Source organism: Myotis davidii, unplaced genomic scaffold, assembly GCF_000327345.1.
Source record: "Myotis davidii unplaced genomic scaffold, ASM32734v1 scaffold371, whole genome shotgun sequence".
Taxonomy (NCBI): domain Eukaryota; kingdom Metazoa; phylum Chordata; class Mammalia; order Chiroptera; family Vespertilionidae; genus Myotis; species Myotis davidii.
In genome coordinates, this window is record NW_006283135.1 from 796857 (window position 1) to 812409 (window position 15553).

General features: G+C 35.1%; 1 protein-coding gene across 4 annotated transcripts in view; it reads left to right on the plus strand.

Annotated features, from left to right (window-relative positions):
* STIL (SCL/TAL1 interrupting locus) overlaps positions 1–15553 on the plus strand; it is a 43445-nt gene that overhangs the window by 22849 nt on the left and 5043 nt on the right. Inside the window, exons 10-16 of one of the 4 annotated variants that reach the window (XM_015562264.1) lie at positions 436–545; positions 1608–1722; positions 2833–3801; positions 7399–7564; positions 11026–11257; positions 12444–12567; positions 13587–13669. In XM_015562264.1, the coding sequence (XP_015417750.1) occupies positions 436–545; positions 1608–1722; positions 2833–3801; positions 7399–7564; positions 11026–11257; positions 12444–12471 (1620 nt within the window). In that variant the 3' untranslated portion in view covers positions 12472–12567; positions 13587–13669. Of the gene's footprint in view, positions 1–435; positions 546–1607; positions 1723–2832; positions 3802–7398; positions 7565–7791; positions 7877–11025; positions 11258–12443; positions 12568–13583; positions 13801–15234; positions 15486–15553 lie in introns of those variants that run through there. The other 3 variants (XM_006753363.2, XM_015562261.1, XM_015562269.1) reach the window with 3 other exon arrangements.

Below are 15553 nucleotides of genomic sequence, written 5' to 3' on the forward strand. Positions count from 1 at the left end.
TTTTGCTTCATGATAACGCACCATCACACACTTCAAAACCAGTTAAAGACATGTTAAAAGATCTTGCCTGGGAAGTATTAACCACCCTCTGTATTCACCAGACCTTGTTCCTTCAAATTACCATTTGGTCCCATCGATGGCACACACTTTCTGAGCAGCACTTCAAAACATATGAAGAAATGGAAAATTGGGTCTCTGAATGGTTTGCCTCAAAATAAGAAAAGTTCTATTGGGATGGTAATCCACAAATTACCTGAAAAATGGGGGAAATGTGTAGCTAGCGATGGACATTACTTTGAATAAAGCACTTTTGATGTTTCTCTTGAAATTATCATGTTTATCTGCCATTACTAATTGGTACACCTAGTAAATAGAATTCTCTGGTGTTATACATGTCAAATTACACATCTCAAAATATGACCTACTTTGTTTCAGAATGTTGAACCTTCTGACAAGAATCCAATACATTTTGAACTGAGTGCTAAAAGCCAAAATGCAGAAACAGAGTTTTTCAACAAAGTTTGTAAGAATCTTTCAAATAAGAGGTAAATGATACACTTTTATTATCTTTGTACTTTGAAGTTATTTTCATTAGTTTTTAATGAGTAATTAAATTAACTCCCCAATTATTTCTGTTGAAACTGTGTATATTATGTATCATATATGTTTTTGCTTTCAATGCATTCCTTCATACTCAGTAGTTGGATGATAATTTTAATGAAGTGGCAGCTCTAATATGGTTCTTATTTGAGTTGATTTTTTACATAAAGGGAAAAAGTATTTGTCAAGCATTTATCTTGCTTAGGAAGAATCATCCTGTTTTTGGTTAGTTTGCCTTTTGCTTGTTTCTTCCCTTCCTTGTAGTTTTAAAACTTGGGCCTATCAGATAAACTACTATACAAAAATAATTTCTCTACTGAAAAAGAAATAGTTTGTTTTAAAACTTTTAAAGCGAATACACTTGGGGAATATTAATTAAATAACAGTTTGTGACTTTGGGGGTCAGTATATCATCCATCCATGCTGCCTGCTGTCTGCTGAGGTGTTTTAATTTGCATCTTGGTCTTTGGCAGTGTTTTAATTTGCATCTTGGTCTTTGACAGTAGGTTCCTGCTGCAATGCGATCTATCTCTTTACCCTGTTCAGGTCACTGGCTCTCTGTGTCATATCCATGCTGCACTGAGGTGTATGGCATATCATTCTGTATTCTCCTTGTCATTCTTTGGTGTAAGACAGTGAATACATATTTATCACCAGATTATAAAGTTTTCGATGGCAGGAGCTGTGCTTTATTTATTTCTACATTCCTCCAAGTGGTTAAACGAGATGCTCAGTAACTTTTGATTTCTGGTAACATTAAGAATAACTAGGTTACTAGTAAATATGCCATATTCAGGCAAAGGGATATTTTATTAAGCATGAGTCCGATTGGGCCAGCCCTCCTGGGCAACTAACATAGGCCTGAAAAATAATCTGTGGTTGTCAGACACTAAGTTAAATGATCCAGATATGACTGTGGGTTACGAAAGCACTTTCTTCAACTTCAAGAAGAAAGAACAAACACTAGATTACTGAAGACTTTTTCTTATTTCCCCTCTACTCTTTAGGTCTGCCCAAAAGTTATCTCCAGGGAAAATGCCAATAAATGATCACGACTCTGGTGTTGAAGATGAAGATCTTTCTCCAAGACCAGTTCCTAGTCCTCATCCAGTGAGTCAGAAGGTATCACTGAACTTAAAAAGTACTCACCTTGGTGGTTAGAAACCTAAAAGTCTCTTCATGTTAAAGCACTCAGTAATGCAACCTAAAACTTATTGAAATTTTATTCTAAGATATATCTACCTATATGTATGTGGCTATATCTATATATATTCTTCACAGGTAAATATATGTAGATAAATGTGTCATAAGTACATATTATTCCCAGAGAAAATTGAGACACAGATTGGTTAAGTTACTTGCCCAGTGTTACATAGCTAGTAAGTAGTAAAACTGGAATTCTGATTCAGAAGGTTTGGTTTCAGAATCTGGTGCTTTTAACCCATATTAAAATATCTCAAACATATTTTCTCAACATTCCATGCTATATCACTAAAGCTTCACATTGGGCCTTTCTACCATATTCTGAGAAAACATGCTGTTTGCTTTTGGAAATTGCTAATATCTCCTGCCATAATTTTTTTATTGCAGCCAACCAGTGGGTTATTTTAGAATTGTTGTGCCTTAATTGGATTAATGGCTTATTAGAAGGAAAAGGAATGGGAAAGATTTTTTTAAAGTAATACCAAATTTAGCACAGTGAATATTTGTTTACTCTTTCCTGCTCTCTTCCAACTCTTTTCAGTTGGTATCAGTAAAAAAATAACAATAATTTTGCTGAGTGGGGAAATATTCTGAAATATTTATTGGAAGATTCCTTGTTATTCAAGATTCAGAAACATTATTTGCTACTAAATCTGTTGAAGCATTTTGCTTGTGATAATTTTTTTGCAGAAAGAGTGAAAACATCTATTGTAGAATAGTTTCTCATACTGTGATCTGTGACCTAAGTAATGTTAATCAGTGTCCCAATAAAAGGAGTTCCATCATTATATAAGTTTGTGAGATGCTTAGTTTCATTCTTTTCAGGCATGCACCTTGTTTATTTTGCTCACAATTGTATTACTAGTGCCTAGCACATAGAAGATGCCCAGAAAACATTCTACATAAAGAATAAACCCTTTTTGATAAGTAACGGTATATAATTTGGGAAATACTGGTCTAAGAAAAGAGAAGCATATGTCTTTTTCCTAAGAAATACTTTTCCTCTTTCATTTTTTTTCTCATTTACAGGTTTCTAAGATCCAACCATCAGTTCCAGAACTTTCACTTGTCTTGGATAGCAATTTCATTGACTCAAACCCTCTGCCTAATCCTTTGGAAATGGTGAATAATGAAAATCCTCCTTTGTTGATTAACCAGTCTGAACACTTGGAACCACTGCAATCCCAGCTTTATGATGAGAAACACAGCCCAGAAGCTGAAGTTGGAGAGCCTTCCTTGAAAGGGCTTCCAAATCAATTAAGCCAGGGCACTACTCCTTTGAGACACTGCAAAATTCAACAGCTAGCTACTTGCCAGAATGAGAACACCCAGATAAGGAACAGTGTTAAACCATCTTCTCTTAACGGGCCATCTTCTAATGCATCTGAAAAGCTTCAAACAGTTTCTTCTGGAAGTGCACACAAAGAAGAGTATTCTATAAGAGCTTCCACATTTAATTCCAGGAAGTCTTCTCATGCCCCACAGTCCCACCCACACAATTTTACTTTTTTACCTCATAATTCAGGAAAACCAATGGAACTTCAGATACCTACTCCTCCATCACCATCTTACTATTCCACAAATGTTTGCACTTGTTGTCAGCATCATGGCCATATTCGGTATAGTCCAATAAATTCTTGGCAAGGAATGACTACCGTAGGATCCGTTCAAGACCTCCAGTCTGAAGCACTTCAAAAGCATACATTATTTCACCCAAGTGGATGTCCAGCTCTGTGTCATAATGCATTCTATTCTTCAAGTAGTCCTGTAGCCTTGAGACCTCAAGGAAGCATGGGTGGTTGCTCTCCCCACATCAATGTAGAGCCGTCGCCTGTAGCAAGACTACCTTCACATGTGGACTCCTATAACCTGCAGCCTTGTGCAGTGTGCATGCACACACCCAAGACTGAGTCAGATAATGGAATGATGGGACTATCTCCAGATGCATATAGGTTCCTCACAGAACAAGACAGACAGCTGAGACTACTTCAGGCACAGGTTTGCTGGGAGCTTTCTTAGTTCTTTAAAATTTCTGGTATTAAGTGGTTTCTGAAAAATAACCAGCAACTCTTCAGTAATTATATGTTATGGAGTGGAATTGTAGAATGTCAGAACTAGAAGGAGCCTTGGAAACTGAATTCTGGCCCTTGTTTTACAGATAAGTAAAATGAGGATTAGAGAGAGAAAATAACTTACCTAATGACACATTGCTAATTGGGAGCAGAATCAGGTCTAGAAAACAAGCCTTCATTTTTCTGTTTTGTGCGTATCCTAACCTACAACATAATTGTATTTTTCTTTTCATTTTTTGCTTCTAATGAAAAGCCTATATACCTTACTAAATTTTTATAGACAACTAAATACAGGGTAGGGCAAAAGTAGGTTTACAATTGCTCATATCGTATGTAATAAAGAGGTAATATGTAAATTGACCGTCATGCCCTCACAAAATGGCCACCCCATGTGGTCACAAGATGTCCAGCAGGGGAGGGTAGTTGGGGGCGATCGGGCTGGCAGGGAAGCAGTTAGGTGTCAATCAGACTGGCAGGGGAGTTATTAGGGGGTGATCAGACTGGCAGGCAGAAGCAGTTAGGGGCAATCAGGCAGGCAGGCGAGCGGGCGGGAGCCAGTGGTCCTGGATTGTGAGAGGGATGTCCTACTACTGGCAGTCGGACATCCCCCAAGGGGTCCTAGATTGGAGAGGGTGCAGGCTGGGCTGAGGGGCACCCCTCCACCCCCAGTGTAAAATAATAATACAAGAATAAACTCTTTGTTGCACGTACTCACAACTGTAAAGCTACTTTTGCCCCACCCTGTATAAGGGCTGCACAGTGTATTCTGATACGGCTCTAGTTTGTGAACCCTATATAGTATGTATACTTAACCCTAAGAGAAGAGTTTTAGAACCTTTTTAGTGTACTAGTATCTATAGTAGGCTTGTTCCACTCATTTTATTCTGAAAGTTTCCTTTCCTCTGGTCTTTATGGCAAAGTTCTTAGTCTTTTAACAATATTCTTGCACAGTCAAGTCTAAGTATTGCTTTTTTTTCCCTTTTCTTACTGATAGCCCTCTTTTGCATACCTACCCCAAATCATTCCTTCCTTTCTTTCTCCCACACCCCAGTGCAAATGGAAACAACCTAAAATATACTTCATTTTTCCCCCCATGATCCTGTAATTATGCAAGTATAAGTATAATGGGCATATATACATGTGGGATTTTTTTTTAATCTTTGTTTTATAAAATTGGAATCATAGTGTTTGCATTTTACAAAACCAAAAGATAATGACATTTTGCAAATTTAAGAACTTACAGAGGCTAAAAATCTCAGTAAATTGGGATTTATATAATCAAAATGTAAATTATAGATTACTGGCTCTAATCTCAATTATCTGAATCACTATACTTGGATAATATAAAATGTGATGTAAAAAATGCTTCTATGCTAAATACATGTAATATTTTGCTCATGTGAATTTTTTGTTATTAATCCTCACTTGGGGATATTTTTCCATTGAGGGAGGGATGGAGAGAGAGAGAGAGACAGAGACAGAGAGAGAGAGAGAGAGAGAGAAGCATCAATGAGAGAGAGACACATTGATTGGTTGCCTTTTGCATGTGCCCATCTAAGAGTGGGGAGCAAATCCACAACTCAGGTTGATGCTCAACCACTGAGCCACACTGGCCAGGCGAGATAAGTATTTTTCATAATTCTCAGATGTCTGGCCCCATATAAATATATTGAATAATATATATTTTTTTAGTGATTTAGAAATGCGTTTGTATTGTATGATGAAAGTATCATGTGTTTACATCTATTTTGGTGCTGTATTCTGCTCTGTTGATCTGCCTATCTATTCTAGCACCAATACCATTCAATTTAATCCCCATAGCTTTATAATCAGTCTCCTACACAGTGTTTCATAGGTGATTTCTCTAAACCTCACTGTATCATCTGTAAATTTTGAGTAGTGATTGCTATTACATGTACTCATCATGTGTATTATACATGTACTAGAGGCCCAGTGCATGAATTTGTGCATGGGTGGGGTTCCTCGGCCTGGCCAACAATCAGGGCCGATTGGGGCAGTGGGAGGTCCGCTAGGGGGAAGGGGCCGAAGGAGGTTGGTCAGCCAGAGGGAGGGACAGTGGGAGGTTGGCTGTGGGAGCGCACTGACCACCAGGGGGCAGCTCTTGCATTGAGCGTCTGCTCCCTGGTGGTCAGTGCACATCATAGTGGTCGTTCAGTCATTCGGTCACTTGGACTTTTATATATTTATATAAGTACTTGGTGTAGGACCTGGCTATAGTAAGTACTCAGCAAATTACAGCTAGTTTATCTCCTAAAAGTACATAAACTATTTTGTGTTAATGCAGTTTAAAGTTCTACTGATTTTAACAATTTATTAATAATACTTATTTTTCTATACTAATAAAGTTAACCTAAAATTAATGAGGTGAGATGAACACAATAGTATAACTTATAGGGAAGTGGAAAATCACATTGTTTAGAAAGAGAGGCTCTTCCACTTTTAAGTATATATCAAAAATAAATATTCACACAAAAAATTGTATATAAATATTATAACAACATTATTTATAATAGCCCGAAATGAAAAACACCCTAAATATCAATCAACTAATGAATTGATAAACACAATGTGACGTATACATGCAATGGGATATTATTCATTCATCAAAAAGAATAAAGTATTGATAGATACTATAGCATGAATGAACTTTGAAAACATTATGCTAAGTGAAAAATTAAGATAATAAGGCCACATATTGTATGGTTGTGTGTATATGAAATATTCAGAATAAGTAAATCTATAGAGACAAAAATTTTTGGTTGCCAGGGCTACAGAGAGAGACTGTTAATGGGTATAGAGATTTTGGGGGATTGATGAATATAAACTTCATTTTTTTAGTATATTTATGACTATATATATATATACTTATTTATATATTTTTATATTTTTATAGATTATATTATATTAAGTAGCAAAGCTGAGGCTCCACCACCAAAAACGTCCCCTCCTCCTTTTTAAATTGAGGTATAATTCACATACGATAAAATTCATCCCTTTAGAGTATACAATTCTGTGTTTTTTTAGTATATTTTACACACCTCGCGGTCAGACCGTGTGTGTAAACAGTCGCCGAGTTAACCGACGCTGGGCAGAGGGGCCCGCGCTGTACCTGCACTCACAGCTGTCGGACACCCACCAGGTGGGCACTGAGGAGGGAGTGTCGGGAAACAGCAGGTCCAGTTTTCCTACACATATGTATTACACATATGTAATACGCTTTGTAATAAAAAATTTAAAAAAAAATTTAAGAATGCTAATCCAAACACTTGTATGTTTTCACTTTTAAACTTATATATAGCCCAAAGTGTTTCTTAATAACAAATGATAATGATTCTCTACATTGAATAAGTTTTATGGTATTATCTAGTTGAAATGTTAGAAAATATAGTTAAAGTTGAGTTATATTTATAACTGGGGCACCATGTAATTCATATTTAAACTCAGCTGTCAGTTTTGTTGATTACTTCACTGTCGGTTTAAAGTATGTTTTTAATTGTTACAGATTCAGCGTTTATTGGAAGCACAGTCTCTTCAATCCTGTTCCCCTCAGACAACTAACGTTGAAAATAAGGGGCAGACTGCAAGACAAGTGGAGTTGGTTTCCATGGAAGCACAGTCACCCCCTGGTTTACACATGAGAAAAAGTGTAAGCATTGCTGTGAGCACAGGTAATTTTTTTTTTAATTTGTAAGGAATTTTTTAAAATGCTTTTCATGTCTACTTTAAAATGTTTTTACATTGAAATTGGTGCATGGTACAAATAGAACCAAGACCAAGGTAATGAAGTATAACTTTTTAAAGTTTTTGTGTAATTTTTCTCTTGATGAAGTAAAAGTATACCTGAAAATAGTTATAAAACTACATAACAAAATACATTGTTTTGCTACTTTCCCAGGCTGGACCCAATTCTGATAAGATAAACCATCTGTAGTGTGAGAGATCAGGGAAGGTTTCATCAATGCACTGTTATTGAATCTGGGCCTTGAAGCGTATGTAGAATTTTAGTAGGTGGAATTCAGAGATGACAGAACAGATTGGGTAGAGAAAATAATATGGGCTCAGTAAAGAAACACAGGGCGCTGAGTTGTTCAGTACTCTATATTACAATGTTAAGGAGAGCCTTTTTTACATCTTTTACAAAGGACTATCTACTTTATTTGGTAAGCATCATTGAAGGCACAACCATGAAATCTTCAAAAACAACTTTGTGTCCTCAGGTTCCAGCAAGATGTCTGGTACATAGGGTAGTGGTCATAAGAATGAAGAGGAAGAGTCATGTAAGATGTTAATAAGTTTTGATAACTGATTGAATATAGCCATTGAGGAAGAGGGGGATTCAAAGCTAATGCAGTGTCATATCCTAAATTGGATCCTGGAACAGAAAAAGAACGTTAGTGGGAAAATTGCTGAAATCCAAATAAAGTCTCTAGTTTTAGTTAATAGCAATGTGCCAATGTTAGTTTCTTGATTTTGAAAAATGTATCATGGTATTATAAGATGTTAACATCAAGGGAAACTGGATGAAGAATATACTGGAACTCTATTACCTTCTCTATAAGACTAGAATTATTCTAAAATTAAAATAAAAGTTACCCCCGGATTTTAAGCCTGGATGATAGAGGGAATGGTGATAATATTGAACAGAAGGAGGCAAGTTAGAGAAGCCAAGGAGAGAGGATGAGTTTAGTCCTATCTGTTGAGATTGAGCTACTTTGGAAATGAAGAGTGGAGGTGAGTTGATGACATAAGACTTGCAAAAGTGACAGATGAAGATTTCAGCCAGAGAATAAAAATTTAAGAGGGATAATAAAGAATGAAGACAGACTTCTATATTCTTTTTCTGGAGGGGAGCAAAGAGTAGGGTAGCAAAAACTTCATGCACATTCATAAATTGTATTACTCAGTGTAGGTTCTTTGGCTACAGCATAAACCACTTTGAACTAATTTAAGCAAGGAAGGAGAATTTATTGCAAGAAAATGGGGATGTTTCATGAAAGCCAAGGCCAAGAATGGGGCTAGACTTCAGGAAAAAGACAATTAGAAACTAGAGTACTGTTAGGACCACCCAATTATTCTTTGTGGCTCTTTTACTCAACTCTTCCTGCAGTCTTCACTGCTTTACATTACAAAATATAGCTCACCCAGAGTTCCAAAGTTTATGTGTTACGTAGTTCTAGCATAAGCACAAACCAAGTCAATCCCAGCATCAAATTGCAGAGAACCTGCCGTAACCGGTTTGGCTCAGTGGATAGAGCGTCGGCCTGAGGACTGAAGGGTCCCAGGTTCGATTCTGGTCAAGGGCATGTACCTTGGTTGCGGGCACATCCCCAGTAGGAGGTGTGCAGGAGGCAGCTGATCAATGTTTCTCTCTCATTGATGTTTCTAACTCTCTATCTCTCTCCCTTCCTCTCTTTAAAAAAATCAATAAAATACATTTAAAGAAAAAATTGCAGAGAACCTGAATGGCCAAGTTTGGGTTAGGTTTTATTGTCTGATTCAATGGTAAGGGCATTGAGAATCACATAACAGGAACATATCTCCTGGGGTTCCATTTTAGTTAATTGCAGGGGTGACAGTTCCCAGGGAAAGTGTGTGTGTGAGTGTTGTAGACGCATGGTGGTGAAGGAGCTGTGGATATTGTAAGCTAAATAAACATACCAGAAGTGCAGTTTTCTCTTATGCCCTCTTGTAAAATTCTGTACATAACTGTATTACAGTTGTTTATCATCTGTATATGTCATAAACTAAGCATCTGGAACAACATAACACCTAAATGTGTGCTGAATAAGTGATAATCGAGTAAAGTTACTCACATTTGAACTTATATTCTGAAATGATTTGAAATGTTTTCAAGCATGATATATATAGAATTCAGTATTTTAAAACTTTATGTCTTCATATTCGGAGTTGTTACTTATATACAGAAAAATAAATTATTATTTGGATTAAATGGCTCTTAGAAGCACATTTATTCTATAATAATACTTAATTCCCCAAAGAATATATAATGATACATATTCAGAAAGAGTAGCAGTGCTTATGTAACTTTTTCAAAATTGCCCCTAAAACTTTTTAATGTTTAGGTGAATACAAGATTAAATCATTCTTGTATTATTTTCATAAAATTATCCAAGTGGGCCACAAAGTAGAGTCCATTTTGACTTGGATTTACTTTTTGGTTTTAACTATTTAAATCACTTTATAAAGCCGTATTTCCTGAATTGTAGAATGTATACTGCTGAGTTCAAAAGATGACTTAGGGTGGTATACAGATGAATATTTTACACTTTGTAGGTATATTCTTAGAAGTATTGGGGAAAAATATAACTCTTCTAATCGATGATTTCTTGGAAATGATGAAGCTAGGTAAAAATTAAGTGAGTTGACAAAGAAAAATAGCAACCAAGTAATACATGCAAATAAATTATGCAACTGATCCATAAAATTAGGGAAACATTTGATTTTAAATACATGCCTTATATTACATATGTCTGATACATCCCTAATATAACCTTATAAATATTGCATTTAAGTGTCAAAATCAGAAAGCCTAAGGATTTGTATTTTATATATTTTCTGTTTTTTAGAGCAGCAGTTATCAACACACATACACACACACACCAAATTGTATTCAGAACCTTAATATGTAAAACATATCACTTAAGAGCCATACCCCTTGAACAGCGGTTCTCAAGCTGTAGGTCGCGACCCCTTTGGGGGTCAAATGACCCTTTCACAGGGGTCGCCTAAAACCACCAGAAAACACGTATATAATTACATATTGTTTTTGTGATTAATCACTATGCTTTAATTATGTTCAATTTGTAACAATGAAATTGGGGTCACCACAAGATGAGGAACTGTATTAAAGGGTCACGGCATTAGGAAGGTTGAGAACCATTGTTCTTGAAGAATCAGGGCCCAGAATATGCCCTTCCCCCTTTGTACCCCAGTTTTCTATTTTTTCACCTTCCACTTAACTCTTCGTGACATTTCTAAGGAAATATAATCTGAAAACAGTTCTAAGTAATTTTGTTAAAATAATATAGTCTTACGTAACAAAAGTTTGTCAGAGAATTATTTTTGTAGTGGAATATTTGTTTCATTATCTAAAACTTTTAATCTCCAGGTGCTAGCTTGTTTTGGAATGCAGCAGGTGATCATCAAGAACCTGGCTCTCAGCTGAAGCAAGATGATACCAAGATTTCCAGTGAGGACATGAATTTTTCTGTGGATATTAATAATGAAGTCACAAGCACTCCGGGTAGTGCATCTTCATTAAAAGCAGTTGATATTCCCAGTTTTGAAGAGAGCAACATTGTTGTGGAAGAAGAATTTAATCAGCCACTTTCTGTATCCAAGTAAGGTCTCTTTGACTCAATATTTATCCCACTTTTTTTCTTTATATAAATTCTAAGATTCTTTTGGTGATCTAACTCCTATGTGCATGTTAACCCATGCCTACATCTACATCTACATTTATTTCTATACGTATCTATCTGTATTTGAAAATCCTTGACTTCATTCCAGTCTTCTGATTCCAATCCTACACCCTTTTTTCTTATTTAAAACTTCTTTCCCCAACAGTGAAAAACCTGGCTCTCGTTATGTACACTACAATTACCTAGTCTTTCAGTCCTAGTGTACACATAAAGTAGTTTCAGCATTACTAAAAATCCTGAATTTTACTAGAGTAAATTTACTAGAGTATGTTTGTGTATAGTTTTTATCTTTAGCCTTACAATATTCAGTGAAAATACCTTTTTTTAAAAAAGTTATTTTTAAAAGTTATTTTTTCTTCCCTGTTCCATTATGTTGTTTTTTTTGCATTGCCATTAGGTGTTACTATTTGTACTCCATTTTGAGGTCCTTCCATATTCTGGTTGATTTTGTTTTTTCAGTGTGTGAAACATCATTCTGGTTCTAACAAACCAAGCTATGTAAAAAGATATACACATAGAAAATTGTTTCCTTTTCATCTGGGCTACCTTGGTTCTAAATTCTGCTTTTTCCATTTCTTTTTTTACATTGGATCTCTTTAGTTACTGGCTTATCTTTCCTATATTTATTTTATACAAATGAGCTTATATATCTGTATTTTATGTTATTTCTTTCTTACATGAAATGTAGAAAAGTAGCATGCCATAGATACTCTCCTAAACTCTTTTCACTTGGCAGTGTATCCTGGAAATCACTCCAAATTGGTTCCTAGAGGTCATTATATAGCAGAGATGTTAGCTGATTGTGGTATATTTTGTGAATATTTTCTATCAGTTTGTCAGTTGTCTATTGACCTTATTTGATGTTTTTTGCCATGTAATGGTTTTTTACTTTAGGTAATCAAATTTATTGACTTTTTTCTTTAGAATTATATCTTTTTTTTTCATTTTTTTTATTATTATTAAGTTATTACAAATGTGTCCCATCCCCCCCATTAACCCCCAACCTCCCCACACACACACACTCATGCTCCCATCCCCCTGTTGTCCATGTCCATTGGTTTGGCTTATATACATGTAGAATTATATCTTAATTGATATTTTACAGAGATTCATTTCAGCGAATAGTTTATTGAGATTATCATGTACCAAATGAGTGCTTAGCACTTCATATCAAGTTAAAATTAAACAGTATGGAAAAAATTGAAAATAAGCTGAGTTTTAAAGAACAGGTACGGTTAGAAAATTCATACCCTATCTATAAAATGAAACATTATGTAAAGATCAAAACTTCTTTTTAAGAATATTTAATGAAATGGAAAGATACTCATGATGTAATATTAGGTTTTTAAAAGCAGCTTCAAAAGCTATAATATGGTTCAGTTTTTTAGAGAAAATACATATTTATAGAAAAAAGTATAGATGGGAACACTGAAAAATTAACAGGTTATCTCTAGGTATTATATTACCTGTGACTTTTATTTTCTTTATACTTGGTGTAACTTTAAGCAGTTACCTAACTAACCTCTGTGCCTCAGTTTCCTCATCTGTCAAATTAGGATAAAATGTAGTGTCTATCCCAGAGGTCTTTTTGATAAAGAGTATATGAGATGATGCATCAAAAGAGTGTATGGCCCTTTTTGCCAGCTAACATTTATTATTATTTTTCCCTATTTTCTACAATCACCACATATTACTGTTCTTACAAGAAATGTTTTTAAATAATGCTTTCCATAGTTATTTTATAAATATGTATTCTAATTTTGAAAGTAAAAGTGCTCATTTGAAAAATACATAAAAGCATAAAGAAGAAAAATACCACCAAGTATGTAATGTGATTATAAATGTCAACTTAGGAACTCTCATTTGACAAGTATCTTAACTGTTTTAAGACTTGAAGTAAACAAATAATATATTTAAAATTTTCAGAGTATCTAAAAAATATGAATTAAACCTTTCCTGTCTTTAAATTCTAAAAAGCATCAAGTTCAGGAGAAATCAACAGGTTGTTTTCCAACTTTCTAAGAAAGCTGTCTAAATATATTATAAATAACGTAACTCAAAAAGGTATCATGACCCAGCTTATATACAGCCTACCAAGATGAGATGTTCATCACTGAGAACTAAAAATGCAAACCAGAATACTGCTTGTGGCTTACCTCTTTCTTCCAGAGTTACTGTACTTCAAGTACGTGTGAAAGGCACCTTGAGAACTAACAGTTACATCGTATACTTATATCCTTTCTAGCAGCTCTTCTCCAGTTGTGAGAAAAGAACCTGATGTGCCTGTGTTCTTTCCGAATTCCCTGCTGGCAGAGAGCACAAGCATGTGCTTACAGAGTGGACCCACAGAGGGTGCTAGTAACAACTCTGTAACATCAGAGGAACCAAAAATTGAGCAAGTAATGCAACAACCCTTGCCTCATCAAACATCAGATAACCAGAAAATATACCAGGATTTATTGGTAAGAAAATGTAAAGCATCTCTTCTCTTGTGAGATAGTTATTTAGTCTAGGATATACTAATCAAGCCTTTCCTACCTTTAAAACTGATTGGGACCTTGAAAAAATTTTCTGCAAATTAATGATATAATTTATTTCTTTTAGCTTTTCATAAATTACGATAACCTGAATTCAGTAATTTACTATAACTTTTCCAGTTGTCAGGTACTTACATAGCCAGGAAATAAAGCCTTATTTTAAAAATAGAAAAGTTGATATTAGGCCAAATTCAAACTGAAGTTAGTACCATAAAAAGCAAGCAAGAGTTTGCAGAAAGTTTGAACATTGGAAAGAAGTAGAATATTTGTGATAATACTTACTGATTTCGGTTTAGGTAAGCAGCATTTTATTGAATACGTAGCCTAGTCTATGAAAGTGAACTAAGTAAAATAGATAATATAAAAGATGAATATGGCAGTCTCTGCTTTTGAGAACCCAGGGGAAATAACACATGGATACCAGGAACAAACAGCTCTAGGGCAGGTGGAGAAGTGCTGTAAGCAAAGGCAGCACAGACCAAAAAGGGATAATTCTGGTTGGAGGAAATAGGTGTCTTGGAAAAGTTAGAATGTAAACTGGAACATAAAGGTCACAAAGCCCTGGCTGCCACTTTCATCCACATTGTAGACTTTGGAACATTTAATTTCTTCATTTAAAATTGAAGGCTAATTAAGCTTACTTCACAGGGCCATAAGATTTCCTCAATGAACACACATTATTTGCCTGCTAGGTCCGACCTAGACTGATGTGAGCAGCTGTGTGCTTAGGAAATGAAATGCGCTTTAATACCAGGAGGACAGAGATGGTATTCATTCTCACTCACAGTGAGAAAAGGAAGAAGTCAAATTCTGAAAGTAGCAAAGATCTACAAAATGTATAATTGAAACATTACCATTTTTAACATGAAAGCATAGTTTAAAACTTTTGTTTATAAAGAATTTACTTATAAGTCCTGAAAACACTGGAAAATGGTACTCAAGCAATTTTAAAACTGAAGGTCTTAAAATGAACAAGTTCTGAACATTCTTTTTTCTTTCTAAATCAGTACCGAAACTTTATTCACAGATATTGAGAATTATTTATTTTTTAATTAAGTTTACCAGGGTGGCATTGGTTAATAAGATTATGTAGGTTTTAAGTGTACATTCCTATAATATAGGATATGTATATTGCATTGTGTGCTCACCACCCATGAACAGATATTCTAAGTTTCCTCTAGGGTCTGATGAAATTATTCATTAGGATGGGCTGCTTTTATTAAAAAACCAATAGTACTTACAAATGTACTTACTTTAGAACTTGGGAAGATATTATTTTGCTTTTCTGTGGCCTTATGCTATTATTTCCTAAGATTGTTAATAGTGATTTTTCAAGTATGTCCTTTTTCTTTTCATCAGGGTCAAGTGAACCACCTATTAAATAACTCATCCAAAGAAACTGAGCAACCATCTACCAAAGCAGTAATTATCAGCCATGAACGCACCAGAACCCAAAATGTTTACCATGCAAAGAAAAAAAAACATGATTCGGGACTGGTGGACAAAGATTGTGTTCTTAATGCAACCCTGAAGCAACTAAGAAGCCTTGGAGTAAAAATTGATTCTCCCACTAAAGTAAAGAAAAATGCTCATAAAGTGGATCATGCCAGGTAATTTTAAAATTTGTTCTAAATGATGAATAAATTTTAGATGTATTGCAGCAGTCTCGTGAGAACAG